This window comes from Arachis ipaensis, chromosome B07 (genome assembly GCF_000816755.2).
Source record: "Arachis ipaensis cultivar K30076 chromosome B07, Araip1.1, whole genome shotgun sequence".
NCBI classification, from domain to species: Eukaryota; Viridiplantae; Streptophyta; class Magnoliopsida; order Fabales; family Fabaceae; genus Arachis; species Arachis ipaensis.
The window spans coordinates 107674961-107694272 of record NC_029791.2 but is presented as its reverse complement, the minus strand read 5'-3'; the positions used below and the strand labels follow the sequence as shown (position 1 = coordinate 107694272).

General features: G+C 40.8%; 1 protein-coding gene across 1 annotated transcript; it reads left to right on the top strand.

Moving 5' to 3' along the window:
- On the top strand, positions 2246-11728 carry LOC107607597. Its single transcript, XM_016309528.1, has 8 exons — positions 2246-2509; positions 2636-2770; positions 3570-3860; positions 4035-4277; positions 4395-4823; positions 5037-5190; positions 6721-6915; positions 11649-11728. The coding sequence occupies exons 1-8, from the start codon at positions 2246-2248 to the stop codon at positions 11726-11728; spliced, it is 1791 nt and encodes a 596-aa protein (XP_016165014.1).

Below are 19312 nucleotides of genomic sequence, written 5' to 3'. Positions count from 1 at the left end.
AAAATTCAGCATCCACAACAGAAACACACAACAAGACAAGGGAGTCCAGCCAATTGGACATCCCCTCGGGAACTCTGGAAGATATCTCTACAATGTTATTGCGAGAAGACATGAGGCCAACTAATCCTACAAGTAAGAAAAAGAAGATGGGATTACTAAAAACATCTCGGACAAGGGAGAAAACAACTCAATACGATACAGGCGAACACACAGAAAAGGAAAACCCCAAGACTCAAACCAAAGTCCTGGGCCATCCTTTGGAGGCAATAATAAAGCAAGGTTTCTAGTAAAAATCTGCTTCTCGCACCCTAGCACCTCTTAAAACAAGAAAAGAAGGCTTCAAACAGCAAGCATTTTCCATCAGATTAAAACACAAAAGTCTTCAAAAACATTGCATTTCAGTCTAAGCCAGCAAAAACCATCCCCAAACATCAAGCACGCCAAACAGAAACCATTAAAGATACAACCTTTTTCAGAAATCAGACAAAAGCAACCGTCAAATAAAGCAAGGAACAGATGCGGATAGCGGTACCAGTACAGAAACAACATGGAACATGCAAAGCCTTAAAAGCATCAAGCAAAAATAAAAAGGATCATGCAGAAGGTGGAGAAACCCCCAGAACGCACATTTCAACAACAGTAAGGCACGGTGGAAACAGAAAGATCCAAACTTTCTCTAAAGGAAAACCAAAATCAAAACCTCATCACAAAAACAAAGAAAAAGCACGAAATGGGACTAACCTGGAGACGAAAGGAGCTTCGAGGAAGGAAAATGGAGGCGCAGGAATAAAAGCTGCCCAGAAAATCGCCAAACAAACGCCACAACACAAGAAAACAGAAAGTGCAAACGAAAAACAGAGAGCGAAGAGAGCGGAGAAAAGAAGTTACAAAAAGGGCGAAGGAGAGAAACCGTTTCTGGGTTTTCAAAATCAAAATAAAGAGCCAAAGGGAAACGGGGCAATTAATGTTAAAATTAATGAAAACATTAAACCCTCGCACGTTCCGAAGCGCCGATATAAAAGCGCGCGCATTTAGAGGAAAAACGTTCTACATTCAAAAGCTTCTACAAAGAAAGCGACAAAATGCTTGAGTTCGGCTTCAAAGGACCAAAATCAAAGACTCGACCTCGACAAAAGACCGAGCTCAAGCAGGGGCACTGTTCATACCCTGGGTCCCGCTACCTGACCTGGGATGATTGGCGACAAAGTGACCGACCTCTTCAGGTCAGGCTATTCGACCTCTTCTCAAAGAGGTCGGCCAAATCGACAAGAAAGCCCAACAAAGGGCCCAAATAGAGGAACACGACCCACATCCAAAGGCAATCCAAGCCTATAAAGATAAAAGCGGTTCCCTTGAAGATAAAGCCGACTTCACCCCAAATAAGATAAGATAAGATAAGATAACGAACTTATCTTATCAGAAAGGTCAGCCCACACTACTATAAATACACTGGAGCACCCAGGTATAACTCATACTCTGATTCTACAATAAACCTGCTTAATACCCATGCTAACTTAAGCATCGGAGTCTCTTGCAGGTACCCCCCACCCTCCGGTGGCCAAGGATCAGCAGTACAGCAAGTCCAACAAGTCGGACACAACAGCTCCGGCCGTCACCAGCCAGCCGGACACACCATCTCCGAACAGTACAGAAGATCTCATCCGAGATCGACCTCCAGTTTCAGGTTACCCTCGGAACAGTAGGGTAGGGTAGGGTTTGGACCCTACCTTAACCCTACCCGCGGGTTGAGAATCTCTCAACCCTAACCTTACCCGTACCCTAAAATTCTAAACTTTACCCTATCCTACCCTACCCTACTCGCAGAAATATCAAAATTTTTCAAATATAAAATTCAATCATTTCGAATTTTATACATATTAATAACATAAAAAATAAAAAACTAATGCTCTAAATTACTAAATTAACTAACTAGTTTTAGTGGTTGTTCATTTATTGTAAGTCATTACATAACGGAGGTTGTGGGTTCAACTCTCACTTCCTTCACTATATACCTAATTTTTATAAAATATGTGTTATATATTAGGTGCGGGTACACCCTAAACCCGTACCTTACCCTACTCGCAGGCATACCTGGACCATACCCTACCCTGCCCGTAGCAGGTCGGGTAGCCTACCCTACCTGAACGGGTTGGACCAGGTTGGGTACCCGCGGGTAGGGTATGAATTGCTAGCCCTAACTGGAAATGAACGACCAGTCGACAACCATGCCAAGTTCATGGCGGAAATGGCTAATCTTGCGAATACCATGGAGGCGAATGCTGCTGGGACTCTGCAAGTTGTACAGAGGTTAGGTCAACCAGCTGAAAACGGAAACAGTAATGAAAATGAGAATAATAATTGGGAAGGAAACGGTAATGACTTGGGAGGTGCTCCGATGACCTTGGCTACAATTTTCACGATTTATCTGCCAAGTTTCAGAGGTTTGACCAATCCTACGGAAGCGGATAATTGGTTCCAGGCCATGGAGCGTGAGTTACAAGCACAGCATGTTCTGAACAACTAGTATGTAGAGTTTGCTGCGTATCAGCTTTTGAGAGAGGCTCAGCCCTGGTGGCAAGGAGAATGCCGCTTGCTACAGCTTTAGAATGTTGACATTCCTTGGAATGTATTCCAGACAGCTTTTTACAAGAAGTATTTTCCTGAATCTGCAAGGGAAGCGAAGGAGTTGGAGCTTGTGCAGCTGAAGCAAGGCTCCTTGTCTGTGGCAAATTACACTAGTCGATTTGAGGAGCTTTGTAGGTTCTCTAGGGTATGTCAGGGTACCCCGGAGACCTATGAGAGTTGGAAGTGCATTAAGTATCAAAGGGGCTTGAAGGATAACATTATGACTGCTGTGGCTCCTTTGGAGATTTGGATCTTCTCTGAACTTGTTAACAAGGTAAGGGTTATTGAGGAATGTGCAAAGACGGTAGCTTCATCAAGGGACACTCATTGAGGAAACACTAACCGTGGACATGGCAAGTACTTTTAGCCAAGGGGTCAGAATTTTAAGAGAGGAGGATATGCACCTCAAGGTCAAGGAGGCTTCAGGAGGAACACTTATGATCAGTACCAGCATGGCAAAGGGATTTAATTTGTGTGCGTTGTGGGCGTTTTCATCCGAATGACTCTTGCAAGATTGGTATAGGTGGTTGCTTCAAATGTGGATTGCCTGGTCACATTGCGAGAGATTGCACTCGTGGGAAGAGGACTCAGAATGCAGGCCAGAACCAACAAGTCGGGTTTTTGCTGTGAACGCCAACGATGCTACTAAGGCGGATCCGTTGATGAGAGGTATATGCTTAATTAGCGATAAAATATTGGTTGCATTATATGATACTGGAGCTTCGCATTTGTTTATTGCATTTAACAAAGTTGAGGAACTAGGTTTAAAAGTGTTCGAATTAGCATTTGAATTGCATGTACATACTCCGCATCAGACGGTTGTGACTAGGTCAAGTTGTAGGCAAGTAGGTTTTAAGCTTGAGGGTAGAGACTTTGTGCATGATTTGATTTGTTTACCAATGGTTGGGTTGGAGATGATTTTGGGGTTTGATTGGTTGTCAAAGAATCGGGTTTTGTTGGATTACTTTGAGCGATCGATTCAGTTTATGTCGGAAGGAGAAAATAGAGCAGTTGGAGCTGAGGGGTATTACCTGAACTCTGTAATGGTGAACTATAGTAGGGAAGAGTGTCAAGGTTATATACTGTTGGCTGCAAATGCATTAGGTGGTAATCAGGAGTTAGATCAAATCTCGGTAGTTAGAGACTTTCCAGAAGTATTCCCGGAAGATATTCCTGATTTTTCACCTCAAAGGGAGATTGAATTTGCAATTGAATTGGTGCCGGGAGTCGGACCAGTATCAATTGCACCGTATAGAATGGCTCTGATAGAGCTGGCAGAATTAAAGACTCAGTTGGAAGAGCTTCTGAACAAGAGGTTCATTCGACCGAGCGTATCACCATGGGGAGCGCCAGTTTTATTGGTGAAGAAGAAGGGTGGAGAAATGCGACTTTGTGTGGATTACCGACAGCTGAACAAAGTGACTGTGAAAAGCAAGTACCCGTTGCCTAGGATTGACGACTTGATGGACCAATTGCAAGGAGCTGGAGTATTCTCAAAGATTAACTTGAGGTCAGGTTATCATCAGATAAGGGTGAAGGAGGATGACATTCCAAAAACTGCGTTTAGGATGCGCTTTGGGGACTACGAGTTTACGGTGATGTCCTTTGGGTTGACAAATGCACCTGCTGTGTTCATGGATTACATGAACAGAGTATTTCGTCTCTTTTTGGACAAATTCATGGTGGTTTTCATAGACGACATCTTATTTTATTCTAAGACGGCGAAGGAGCATGAGGAACACTTGAGAATTGTGTTGCAAATCCTGAAGGAGCGGAAATTGTATGCTAAATTATCCAAATGCGAGTTCTGGAAGGAGGAAGTGAAGTTCTTAATAGCCGTAGATCCTTTGAAAGTAGAGACGGTGATGGAATGGGAAAGAACAATGACGGTGATGGAGGTTAGGAGTTTCTTGGGCTTAGCCGGATATTACCGGAGATTCATTGAGGGATTTTTCCGGATTGCATTACCAATGACCAAGTTAACCCGGAAGAAGGTGCCATTTGTGTGGATGTCGGAGTGTGAGGAGAGTTTTCAAACCTTGAAACAAAAGTTAACTTCAGCACCTGTTTTAATCTTACCGGAACCGCACGAACAGTTTGAAGTGTATTGTGATGCGTCATTGAAAGGTTTGGGTTACGTGTTGATGCAACACTGGAACGTGATGGCTTACGCATCGCGTCAGCTGAGACCACGTGAGGTAAACTATCCCACTCATGACTTGGAATTGGCGGTAATTGTGTTTGCATTGAAGATTTGGAGGCACCACTTGTACGGAGTGAGATTTAGCGTCTTTTCTGATCACAAGAGTCTCAAGTACATCTTTGATCAGAAAGAGCTCAATATGCGTCAAAGGAGGTGGATGGTACTTCTGAAGGATTATGATTTTGAACTAAGTTATCACCTTGGAAAGGCAAATGTTGTGGCAGACGCGTTGAGTCGGAAGTCTTTAACAATAGCCTGGATGAGAATCAAGGAAGAGGAGTTGGTGGATAAGTTTGTAGATCTCAAGTTGGATATTGGTGAAGTTGCGAGAAAAGCTTATTTGAATCAGTTGCAAATTTCAAGTACGTTTAAAACAAAGATTTAGAGGGCTCAACAAGATGAGCAAGGACTTCAGTGATTATTTCAACCGGTTGGCAAGAAGAGGCATGGAGAGTTTAATAAGGATGATGAAGGATTGTGGAGGTATAAAGGGAGAATTTGTGTGCCAGATGTCAAGAGTCTGAGACAAGATTTGTTGTCAGAAGATCACAACAGTGGGTTTTCCATTCACCTAGGAAGTACAAAGATGTACTATGATCTAAAGAAGATGTTCTGGTGGCCTGGGATGAAAAATAATGTAGCTACAGTTGTATCTAAATGTTTGACGTGTCAGAAGGTGAAGATAGAGCATCAAAAACCATCGAAAATGTTACAACCACTTGAGATTCCTCAGTGGAAGTGGAAAGGAATTGCAATGGACTTTGTGACCGGCTTACCGAGGACTAGGTCGGAATTTTATGCGGTTTGGGTGATCATGGATCGCTTAACCAAGTCCGCTCATTTCCTACCTATCCGAATAAACTATTCTTTGGAGGAATTGGCGAGGTTGTATATCAAGGAGATTGTAAGGTTCCATGGTATGTGATGAGCGGATAATTTATACGCTTTTTGGCATTGTTTTTAGTATGTTTTTAGTAGGATCTAGTTACTTTTAGGGATGTTGAGATTTACAAGGTGACCATAGCTTGCTTCATACCAACAATCTCCGTGGGATTCGACCCTTACTCACGTAAGGTATTACTTGGACGACCCAGTGCACTTGCTGGTTAGTTGTATCGAAGTTGTGACAATTATGAATTAAGATCAGAGCAGCAAGCTCTGGAGCCATTACCAGGATTTGTTCGAGCCTGGAGATCACAATTTCGTGCACCAGTATGCCATTGAGCATAGTGTCGGACCGTGAACCCTGATTCACATCAAGGTTTTGGGGAGCTTTCCAAAGAGCTTTCGGTACGAGGCTATGCCTCAGCACCACATATCATTCGCAAACGGATGGACAGTTAGAACGGACTATTTAGACGTTGGAGGATATGCTAAGGGCGTGTGTCTTGGATCAACCTGGAATTGGGACCGTTACATGCCATTGGTGGAGTTTGCGTACAACAATAGCTTTTATGCGAGCATTGGAATGGCTCCATATGAGGCTTTGTATGGACGGAAGTGCCAATCTCCACTTTGTTGGTATAAGACTGCTGAAGCAAGTGTTTTGGGTCCTGATTTGGTAGTAGAGACTACCGAGAAGATTAAGAAGATTCGACCTAGAATTCTAACTGCACAAAGCCGACAGAAGAGTTATGCGGATTAGAGAAGAAAACCGTTGGAATTTGAAGTGGGAGAGCATGTATTTCTGAGGGTTACACCGACAACTTGGATTGGAAGAGCGATTAAAACCAAGAAGCTAAATCCAAGGTTCATAGGACCATTTGAGATTCTGAGGCGATTCAGGCCAGTGGCATATCAAGTAGCTTTGCTGCCTCACTTGTCTAACTTGCATGACGTATTTCACGTGTCACAACTCCGTAAGTACACGCCGGATGCGGCTCATGTGTTAGATCCCGAGTCGGTCGAGTTGAGGGAGAACTTGACGTTTCGAGTGACATCGGTGCGTATTGACGACACTAGTGTAAAAAAACTGCGAGGAAAGGAAGTTCAGTTGGTTAAAGTGGCATGGAAGCGAGCCGGAGTGGAAGAGAATACTTGGGAATTGGAGGCCAAAATGCGGAAGGATTATCCCGAGTTATTCTCAGGTAACCATTAAATTTTGAGGACAAAATTTCTTATTTGGTGGGGAGAATATAAGAACCGAGATTAATTAACCGTTCAATTAAATAATTAAATTGCCCAAATTGGGTTCCGAAATTTTAGAGTGAAAAATAGGGAAATTAAATATGATTTTTGGACTCAGTAGATTTTTCTGAGTCAGAAAATGTAATTTTCTATGAAAAACCGCATAAAAACTCGAACCGGCAGATGAACTGGCTGAATTGGTTTAAGTCTGTCCGGTACTGTGCGAGAATAATTAAAAACAGTAGAAAACCTTAGGAAAATATTTAAAGTCGAAAACCGGACGTTAATTTTGAAGGTATGGCCCGAAATTAGGCCAAACGGACAAAAAACACTAACGAGTTAGACCCGGCTCAAGTTAGGCCCAAGCCCAACATATATAACCCTCCATTAATGAACCCATCAGCCATAAACACAACACAACATAGCTGGGAAGAGAAGAGAGAAGAGGGTTCCATTAACACTATTCACCTCAAACTTCCCAAGCTCATAACATGAGCTACGGAGCTCCGATCGCCGCACCGTTTATGGCCATCCGATCACCACGAAGAGCTCTATAAAATCCACTCAATAAACTGGTAAAGAAAACACGAATCCCTTCTCAGCCTTTCCTTAAAAAATCCAAAAATCTAGTGTTTGGAGTTTTTGAGATTTTGGTATTTTGATGTATTTAGGATCAATCTAGCTTTCTATTGGGTTTTGCTTCCAAAACTATTGGGTAAGACGAGTTGTTCTTAACCCTTGTAAAATTGTGATTATGATGAACCCTAGGTTAATTAGTTATGAATTACGTGTATATATAGCTTGAAGTTGTGATTATTGGCATTTACTTGGAGCTTTGGAGTTGAATTGGTGGCTTGGTTGTGTTTGGAAGCTTCATTGCACTCAAATTGGGTTTTAGTGCATATTAGAAATCGGCCAAGGTATGGTTTCGATTTCCTCTATGTAATATATAATATCTCTAGACATTTAGGCTAGAGACCCATAGGATAGGATTGAATTAAATTGGTTGTTGGAATTGTTGTATGATGATGTATGATGATTTTATGATTTGGGTTATTTTGATGAATTGTGATGTTGATGTTGATAATATGGTGTTAAAGATTTAGATTGAGATTGATCATGATGATTGTGGTGATATAATGATGATGGGTGATTGTGTGGGGTAAAAAATATTTTGGTGCGAAATAATTGATAAATTGAGGTTGAGGAATGTATAATGTGAATGCAAATTGGTGTAAATGGTGATTTGTAGCACAAAAGAAAAGTTATGAGGTATATTGGAGTTTGGAGTGGTTTTGGTTTGGTTTGGTTGGAAATGTTGGTAAGTTGAGAATTTAGAGAACTTTGGTAAAAATGGATTTTTAGTGAACTTTGACGGATCATATCTTGAGCTACAATTTTTGAAATTGAATGCATTTTATATCAAATGAAAGATAATTTAAAAGGCTTTAAAATGGTATAAATTTTGTGGAAATATGAATTTTGTAGAGAAAGATATGATAGTTGAAAGTTGGTATTTGAAATATGAATTCTGTGAATGTTGCAGAATTTGTGATTTCTGGTTTCTGTGCGCACGCACAGCCCTGTGCGCACACACCCCGCGTGTATTTTTGAAAACATGTGTACGTACAGACTTGTGCGTATGCACACACAGGGATATGGTTGCAGTTGGGAGCGCTAGCACGCTCTGTGCGCACACACAACCAATGAAGTTTTGCAAGCTGTGCGCACGCACACGTTGGAAGGTGCACTCTGTTGAGGGTGTTCGCACGCATTGTGCGAATGAGCATAATTGGAAATTTTTACTCCTGTGCATATGCACACTTCTTGAAAATCTTCCTGGGCGTGCGTACATACACCCCTATGCATACGCATACTGCCCTGTTTTTCAATAAAATCCTTGTTTTTAACTGTTTTACCTTTCCGACAAGTTTGTAAACTTCTGTGACACTTATCTAAGACTCTTTGGCTTATTTTTGGATGTCAAAACATAGAGTAAGTCCTAGGTGAATCTAATTAGGTATTTTTGGTAAAAAGTTAGAGGACAGAGGCTTAGGTTTCTGGAGTACTGGGAATGGTTTTGGTTGAGTGAGAAGGCGGCGTATGATATTGGTGATTGTTGACAATGAAATTGAAAGTGGTGAACTAATGAGTTCTGAATGAATTGTAAAAATGGTGAATTACTGAGTACTGAATAAAAATGATTTTCTGAAAACCACTGAATCACTGTTTTATACTGAGAATTATGAGACGCTATGCGCCTGGCAGGGACTGCGGTTAATCCTGCCTGTCGAGGTCGCGGTGGCGGCGTAAGGACGGTGGTTAATCCCGCTTACGTTGAGATGTGAGATTTGTGGCAAGAGTATCCCGCTCGTATCTGTAAGAACCGCAACTAATTAACCGCCTAATCAGGTAATTAATATTGCCCAAATTAGGTTCCAAAACTTTAGAGTGAGAATTTGAGGATGTAAATATGATTTTTGGACTCAGTAGGTTTTTCTGAGTCAGAAAATGTATTTTCTGCGAAAAACTGTGAACCGGTAGCTGAATGGTCGAACCGGTTCAAGTCTGCCCGGTACTGCGTGAGAAAAAGTGAAAACAGTCAAAAACCTTAGAAAAATATTTAAACTCGAAAATCTGGCGTTAATTTTAAAGGTTTGGCCCAAAGTTAGGCCAAACGGGCTAAAAATGCTAACGGGTTGGACCAGGCCCAAGTTGGGCCTAAGCCCAACATATATAAACCCTCATTAAAGACCCATTTCAGCATACCATACACTTTAACACACACATTCATGTTGAAAGAAAGAGAGGAAGAAGAAACCCCCATGAGCACTATTTACCATCATCTTCTCAAGCTCATATCTTAAGCTATAGAGCTCCGATCGCCACACCGTTTGCGGCTACGCATTCCTTGCAAAGAGCTCTACAAAACCCATTCAAGAAACTGGTAAGGAAATCTCAAATCCCTCTCAGTTCTTCTCTTCAAAATTTCGAGTTTTAGGGCTTTTGATTAAGTGAGGTTTTGTGATTTTGGGGTATTTAAGTACACTCTAGCCTTTGATTAGCGTTGAATTTGGCATCCAAAACTGTTCGGCAAGGTAAGAGGTCTTGAACTCTTGTGAAATTTTATTTATAATGAGCCCTAGGTTGATTAGTGATGCCTTGTGTATATATAGCTTGATTATTGTGAGTTTGGAAGCTATCGGAACTTGTTGGTGCTTGTTGGAGTGGAATTGGAGGCTTGCTTGTGGTTGAAAGCTTATCTTGAGCTCATTTGGGATTTTGGTTCATATTAAAAATTGGCCAAAGTATGGATTCAGTTTTCTCTATGTATTATATAATATTCATGGACACTTAGGCTAGTGACCCATAGGATAGGTTTGAATTTGTGTGATTGTTGATGATGGTTGGTTGATGATGTATGATGAATTGACATGGTTAATGTTGATAAATAAAGATGTTGAGGTATGATGTTTGATGAACTTGAATGAATGTATATTGTTGACTATTAATATAAAGCATGAATGAGGTTGATGATGAGAATTGATAGTGATAAAATGATGATTGGTGAACGTGTTGGTGGAGGATTGATTTTAGTATCATGTATTTGATGTTTGATGGTTGAGAATGGTGGATTATGACTCAATAAGGTATATTGTGCTGTAAATGGGGGTTTGGTATTGTTCTGGTTGGATGTGGTTTGAGAATTTGGAAAAAATTGAATACTTGTGGCTTTTGGTAAAAAAGAAATTTTGGTGGACTTTGTCTGGTCATAACTTATGCCTCAGTCTTCGAAATTGGTTGAAATTTGTTTAGAATTAAAATTTATTGAAAACTCTTCGAATCGATATAAAGTTTTCAAAATTTGAATTTCTGTAGAGGGAGTTATGATCATTCAAAATTTGGTGTCAAAAATCTGAAATTCTGCAAAGTTGTAGAATTTTGTGATTTCTGGTATGTGCGCACGCACAACCTTGTTTGCACGCACACCCCTGCAAATTTTTAAAGCTGTGTGCACGCACAGCCTTGTGCGTATACACACATAGGGGAATGGCTTCTGCTTAGAGCGCTAGCACATCATGTGCACGTACACAACCAATGATGTTTTACAACCTGTGCGCACGCACAAGTTGGGAAGGACAGTCTGTTGAGGGCGCTAGCACGCCTTGTGCGAGCGAACAACATTGCAAATTTTGGTATCTGTGCGTACACACACCTCTATGCATACGCACACGTTTTAAAAATCTCTTTGGGCGTGCGCATGCACACCCCTATGTGTATGCACATGCCCTGTTTTTCAAACTTAAACCTTGTTTTCAACTATTTCGCCTTCCCAACAAGCTTGTAAGCTTCTGTGGCACCATTTTAAGACTATTGGGCTTATTTTTGGGCATTGAATCATGGAAAGGTATTAGGAGAATTTATTTGGTGTTATTTTGAAAAGTTAGAAAACGGAGGCTTAGGTTTCTGGTGTACTGAGGATGGGCCTGGTGAAATGAGAAGGGAGAAAGATACCTGAATTGGAAAATTGACGAACTGATGAGTTCGAAATGAAAATATTGGATTAACAGTGGTTGAGATGAGTCGAGGACTCGGAATGAGATGATGGATCCATAATATACTGAAAATGTTTTCTGAAAATCACTGAAGTATTGTTTTATACTGAGATTATGAGATGCTATGCGCCTAGCAGGGATGGTGGTTAATCCCGCCTGTCGAGGTAGTGGCGGTGGTGTAAGGACGGTAGTTAATCCTGCTTACGTTGAGATGTGAGGTCTGTGGCAAGAGTGTCCCACTTGCATCCCTTCGGATCAATAGAGTGTGCAGGCACAAAATCCTGGACGGTGATCCGAGCACCATATCTCGGGGGTTCCCAATGATGATTCTGAAGGGTGACATCTCCATGGAGATGTGTCGGGTTGGCAGTTGAACCGACAATGTGATATCACATCCAATAGGACAGGCATTCATCATGTGCATCTTCTATTTGTTTGTATGCTTTATCAACTTGTAATTGATTGCCTATTTGTATAACATGTCTGATTGCCTATTTGAATTAATTGCTATATATGCCTGTACTTGTGTTTTACTTGTATTGATATTAATTGTGCTTTCTACTGGGATTGAGGAGGCTTGGAAGGCGGTGGCCATGGGATCGCATGGAGGATAGGTTGGTGAAGGCTGTGGGACAGCGGAGAACTGTTAGACTAGAAAATCCTCTAAGTTAGATTACCTTTTTAATATGTTAAGGTTTAAGTTATGTTAAGGTTTTGTATATGCTTTACTGTTTTAGTTATGCTTTAAGATTGAATCTTGTGATGGATATGAAGTCTAGGATTGCCTATGGCATCCCGGAATCTTATATCTTACATCACTGGGCACTATTACCATACTGAGAACCTCTGGTTCTCATACCATATTTCTGTTGTGTTTTTCAGATGCAGGTCGCAACCCACCTCGGTGAGTTACTTGGATGGTGACAGAAGCGGAGGATTCTTATTTGTTTTGGATGTCTTTTGATTATTTTGTTTATATCTCTCACGTTTTGTATTTTACTTTTGCCTATAGGCTTATTTTGAGAGACAAAAACTGTATAAGCTGTTTTTATCCTTAGATTTCTGTATGGTCTGTATATAACTAGTCGACTTAAACTCTGCGAGCCGTGGCTAGATTCTTATGATATTATACTCTTATCTTTTGTTATATTATATCTATATCTTGTGCTTTAAGTTAGTAGCTCCGTTAGTACATTTTGCGCTCTTCAAATATTGTTTTTGAGCTATATCCTTCATCAGACTTCTAGATTATATTAATTTTTTCTATATAGTATATGTATGAGCTTTAGAACTGTCGTAACCTTTGATTAACCTTTGCTTTACGACGCAAGGTAAGGCTTAGGTTAATTAGGGTGTTATAGTATCCCTTCAGATCACTAGAGTGTGCAGGTACTATATCCTGGACCGTGTTCCGGGGACGATATCTCGGGGGTTCCCAGTATGATACCGAAGGGCAACATCTCCATGGAGGTATGTCGGGTTGGTAGTTGAACCGACAATGTGATATTACAGCCTGTAGGACAGGCATTCATCATGTGCATATTCTATCTGTTTGTTTGCTTTGCCGACTTGTATTGTTTACCTAATTGTATAACATGCCTAAGTGCCTATTTGAATTACTTGACATATATGCTTATACTTGTGTTTTGCTTGCATTGTATTAATTGTGTATTCTACTGGGATTGAGGAGGTTCGGAAGGCGGTGGTGATGGGATCGCATGGAGGATAGGCTGGTGAAGGTTGTCGGACAGCGGAGAGTTGTTAGATTAGAAATCCACTAAGTTAGAATACCTCTTTAATTTTATGGTTTCAAGTTATGTTTTAATGTTTTAGTTATGCTTTAAGATGAATCTTGTGATGGATATGAAGTTCTAGGATTGCCTCTGGCATCCCGGAGTCTTATATCTTACATCACTGGGCAATGTTACCATACTGAGAACTTCCGGTTCTCATACCATATTCTGTTGTTATTTTTCAGATGCAGGTTGCAACCCACCTCGGTGAGTTGCTTTGATGGTGACAGAGCAGATGATCTCTATCTTGTTTTGAAGTCTTTTGATTATTTTGTTTAAGATCTCTCACTTTTTTATTTATCTTTGGCCTAGAGGCTTACTTTGAGAGGAAGTTTGTATAAGCTGTTTTATCTGTCTAAACTCTATATGTCTGTATGTAACTAGCCGGCTTAAACTCCGCGAGCGGCGGCTAGAACTCTATATTATTATCTTTTGATATATCTATATACATATACCTTGATATCTGTACGTATATCTTGTGCCTCGTTTAGTGTAGCTTCATGAGTACTGTAAGACCCAGAACCTTTGAAGTCTTATTATGATCAAGTCTCAAATCATATAGTTATTTACAGCCTTATTTTCAGAAATTATCTTATTAAATATAATTAAGGCAAGCTTTGATTTATTGGATTTGAGATAAGTTATGATTATTATCCAATCTCACAATTATTAGATTATTTTCTATATTCAAATCATAAAGTTGGTAGTTGTGAAATAATAAGGATTTCTATATGATTTGGATTAAATAATTAATATTTTAAAATATTAATATTGCTACTTTGGAAAATAAAAGATTTAATTATATTATTTCAAACTTTTAGATTTGGACATTTTATTGGAAATAATTTGTAAAATTGATGAGCAAATAGTATTTTTCTATATACAAATAGTGTTGGATTTAAATTGGGTTTCAATTATTATATTATCCTCAATTTATGTGAAATTACGAAATTACCCCTAGACCTAATTTACCTAAACCCTAACCCGGTTACCACTCTCTCTAACCCTACAGCCGCAAAAAAAAACCCTCCCCACCACCCAGCAGCAGCAACGCTGCAATGAGGGAGAAAACACACACACAACCTCTCTTTTTGAACCAAAGAAAAGAACGAAGCAGAGAGGGAAAGGGAGACCGAGTCGCGGCGAAGGAGAGGAGGAGGGAGCTTGCCGTCGCGCCACCACGCCACCACCTCACGCCTTGCCGTGCCTTACGCCTCACCGCCGCCATACGAGAGGCTCCATGGCCTTTGCTGTCGAGCTCGCGGGTGGGAGAAACAGAGAGACGCGATGGATGTGAGGAGGAGGAGCTAGCGTCGCTGTCGAACGGTGCTGAGCCACCGGAGCCGTCGTCTCGCCGTCGTGCCTTACCCCTGTTGCCGCGCGAACAGAGGAGAATGGGGGACCTAGAGAGAAGGGGAGACGAACGAAGCCATTGCTGGGACCTTGGCCGCCGCTGCCAGAGGCGTGGAGGAAGGGAGAGCAGTCGCGCATCCAGCTGCGTCACCACCGCGCCTTGCCTCGCCGCCGTTGACCTTTCTGCAGTCCACTACCGCCGGAGCTCATGCCATTGCCGATTGAGCACCACGAAGAACAGCGCCGCATAAATCAGGGAAAGGAGATGCCTTTCTGCCTCTGCTCCTGGGTTTTGGATTCTGACAAGGCGACACTGCTGCTGTGGAGTTGATGTTGCTTTGGCCTTGCCCTGGCTCCATTTTGAACCGCTGCTGTTGGGTAAGCCTTACCCTGTTTCCGATTCCCTCTTGTTCCATCAATTCATTCCTACCTAGAAGCATTGTTGCTGACACTAGTTGTATTAAATAAAATGGTTATAGTAAGTGACATTGTCGCTGCCTTTACTAGAGATAGTTGCTGGCTCTGTTTGGAGATTTATGTTACAACTAGTATTCGTTTTGGGGACTGCTTCATCTGTTGCTGGAACTACTAACGGAACCATCGCTGAGGCTTGTGTTCTCTGGTTCAGTCGGTATTCTTTAGTTACCGTAAGTACCTCTGCCTCGAAACCTTGCCAGTTCATATCCCATGTTGTGTTTTAAGGTTTTCGCGATAATAATGTTTTCTAGGATTAAGCTATCGGAGCCACATGTTACACGTAAGGGTTGTAATTGCTGCTGCGAAAGTGAACAAAGCTGTGATGCGAGCTGCCGGTAACGTCAGGTTGATAGAGACTTCCGGTGACGCGTTTGGGTTATGGTTTGCGTTTTGAAAACTATATTTTATATTGGAATTATTACATATGGATACTGATGTGAGACAATGTGTATTTGGTGGTTGTAGCAGCCTTATGTATTATTTGATTGTCTCGAGTGATTATGAATGTTTGTTTGGCTGAATTGTTGTGTGGTTTTATGAGACGAAATGCTTTTGAAGTTAATTCTTTTAAAGCTTTGAGATCGAGTTTAATCCGTTGGAAATTGACTTGAGTTGAGTTGATTTTCTTGAGAATGTGAAAAAGAGAATACACTCTTGAATTCAGCCTGGTTTGCCTTAATTGGTTTGGTTGAGAAATGAGATCTTTAAAGCCAAGGCTGAAAAGAGTTGAAACTTGATTTCAAAGTGAAATGAATTGAGAAAAAGTGATTTATGGCTTAAATGCCGATTTTATGAATTTGATGATGTTGAATAGAGGAAGTGCTATTTTGCTATGGGCCGGAATAGCTGTGTATGATTATGAATATTGGCTGGTTCTGGATTGAACCGTGAGCCAGAATGGCTGTGTATGATATTGATTTATGGCTGATTGCCGAATGAGTTATGGGCCGTATGGCTGACTATAAATTATGAATTTAAGCCGGATGGCTGAGATGGATGTTGATCCATGGCTGGGAGTGAGTGAATATATGCTTGAGATACCTGGGTAGTAGCAAGGGTTGTGGTTCGTCCCACTTGATCCAGGTCAGAGACTGTGATGCCTGGGTAGTAGCGGTAGTAGTGGTGATTCCACTCGCTCCAGGTTGAGCTTTTAAACACCCGCCAGGGTAGTAGCCGCAGTAGTGGTTATTCCACTGGCTCTGGGTTGAGCGGGTAGTAGCAATGGGGTTGTAGCTCAAACCTACTTGCTCCACGATGGATGTTTCTGTCCATTCTTAGCTACCAGGACGTGTCGGGTTGGCTATATAACCGACAGATGATATCATCAGCCACTAGGAACAGGCATGCATCATATGCATTTATGTGACATTGTTTGGGTGTGCATATTGTACTTGGTTTGCCTTTGTGACTATTTGAGATTATCTGCTACTTGCTCTACTTGTTGTAACTGTTTGTTTGTACTTGAACCTCCTATCTGTGTTTGCAACTGGGACTCTGTTGGATTATGGTGATTGGTTGTTGTTGGATTGTTTGGGCCTAAGGCCATGGTTGAAATGAGATGGACCGATGATTGATTTCGGTTTTGTGTTTCTGATTTGGAATAATATGAAAGGCTATTTTTGGTTTAGCATAGATAAACCTTTTGAAAGGCTTTCAAAATATTGTTTTAAATGAACAGTTTTCTCTTTCAGAAAAGGATTTCAGATTTTCTCTTTTACTGTAAACCGTTATTTTTGAAAAGAGGCATAAGTTAGTTATTAATCACTGGTACGATTTATCTTCACGTATCCTATTACAGTAATTCCCAAAAACCCTCTACTGAGAACCCTTTCGAGGATGATGTTCTCACCCCCCTACAATTTTTCCCTTTCAGGATATGGACGCAGAAGTCACGAAGGGTTTATTTAGTTGTTGTTGAAATGCTCTGTATTATTTTAGTTATGGTTTATTGAACCCTCGCTATTATCTTGATATATTCTGTAAGAGGGATAGGAATTGTATTGGTTAATGCTTGTAATGTTATTTATATATATTTATGTATATATATGGATGTACTCTTTATGAGTTGTTGTAAGTTGTATGGTATCTATGGATGTACGTTATCGAACGAAAGTATTTTTGGGAGTGGTATTACGGTTTAAAGTTTTAAACAGGCTCATATTTTAGTATTAAATAATATAAGTGTCGTCGTAATGTCCGAGCTATCAGAGTCGCGCAGCCGGAAGCGTGAGCTTTGGTAGTTAGGGTATTACAAGTACATTTTGCGCTTTTTGAATTCTGTTTTTGGGCTTAAATCCTTCATCAGGCTTTCAGAATATATTATTTCTTTCTATATAAATATGTACAAGCTTTAGAATTGTCGTAACCTTTGATTAACCTTTACTTTACGACGCTAGGTAAGGCTTAGGGTAATTAGGGTGTTACACTTTCTTTCTCTCGAGAGTTGAAGCAACTCCTTCTTGGGTTTGGACTTCCATCATACTTTCATCCAGGTTTAGTTCTCTCAGGTCTAGTGGCTCATGTGGTTCACCTGCACTCTGCTGCACGTAGACTCCTCTGCCCATGAATTTTGATATAAGGGCAGTGGTGTAGGGTCAGAGAGGTCAGTGATGTTCAGGTAGGACTCTTGTTTGCTTTTAGCAATTTCTTTGTTTAATTTGGAAAACTGTCTCCAGTAATCTTGATGTTTGACTTCCTTCTCTTTTGAAATATTTTTCTGCTCATTTTGAGATTCTGACTTGTTTGGTTTCAACCCCGTTCAGCCTTCTATTTCTCCTTTGTTTGCTGATTTTGATTTGGTTTATTTTGTATGTTTTTTGCTTATATTAGCACCCTTCTCCTTAATAATGGTGATGGCTTGTTTCTGTTTTTTGTGCAGATCTTGCATTATTGGGGTGATTAATCTGTTTGACATGTACCTGCATGTAATTCTTTTCCTTTTCCATATTTGGTTGGCTAGTTTTCCCTCCGCTGTAGGCCTGCTGACCCTCTTTTTCTTGATACTCCTCTGCCAAAACCTAAAATCTAGATGCATTTCTACCTTCCTTTTGTTTTCTTTTGGAGTATGCCCTATTTTCGACTTATATCTTTTTTTATTTCTCTTAACTAACATCCAAGGACCAAACAATTTTTTGCTTCATTCTTTGCCCCAGCAGTAACGGTCTCATTATTTAAAGCAGATTCCTCTCCTTTTTTTTTTCTCTTATGATATTTTATTTTGTTTGTTTTACGAAGGAGAAAGTATAAGAGAATAATATTTTTTTAATAACGTAAATAATATGTTAAGAAAAGAAAGTTAATTTTAATTTTAAAAATTAAATTTTGAATTAATTAAGTTTAATCATAATTTTGAATTTTTTTTGTCATAACTGCTCTCTCGCAATCCTGTGCCACTGTCGTTGCGACTATATCGCGACCCTGGTGTCCTCGCAGCTTCTGTCTTATTACTTGTTTTTTATCAACTAAGTCGGATGTCCATTTTACTATGTATACAGATGGTTCTTTTCATTCTAAAGTGCATGTTCATTTGGGTATATCATTGGTATTTTACTTGATTTGCTTGATTCTGCATGCACAATTGCACATGCTCCGCATGAAGTTCATTTTACATGTTTGTGGATGATTTTTTTTACTAAGATATTGATGTTTATTTGGGTCATACCATTTGGGTGAACGAAGTAAAGTGGCACGCGATGTTAGTAGCAAAGACACGATGCAACAGTGTGGAAGCAAGGGCAGAGGTGCAGCATTGGAGCAATGACAGAACAAAGCCTCTGGCTCGGCGATGGTGCAATATCATGAAGGGGAGAAGAAGGCGTGCAGTGGCAGCGTTGCTTGTAAGGAGAAGAGGGGCGGCGCGATGCATGGGAGAAGAAGGTGCAGCGGCAGCGTCGAGAGCAGGGGCGCGAGCAGGGAAGAAGAAAGTACAGCGGCTGCGTCGGTTACAGGGAGCACGAGCGGCGTGACGCATGAGAGAAGAAGGTGCGGCGGCGGTGCGGCGCATTGCTTCTTCAGACGGTGGCAGCAGCAGCGAGGTGCATTGGTGACGGCGCGACAATGAAGTGAGAGTGAAGCGGCTGCAGTAAAAGGAGAGAAAAATGGAAGGTGAGAGGCTAGGGTTGTGGTGGATAAATGTGGTAGAATGTTTTTTGTTTTATTAGAGTAATACTAGAAAGATA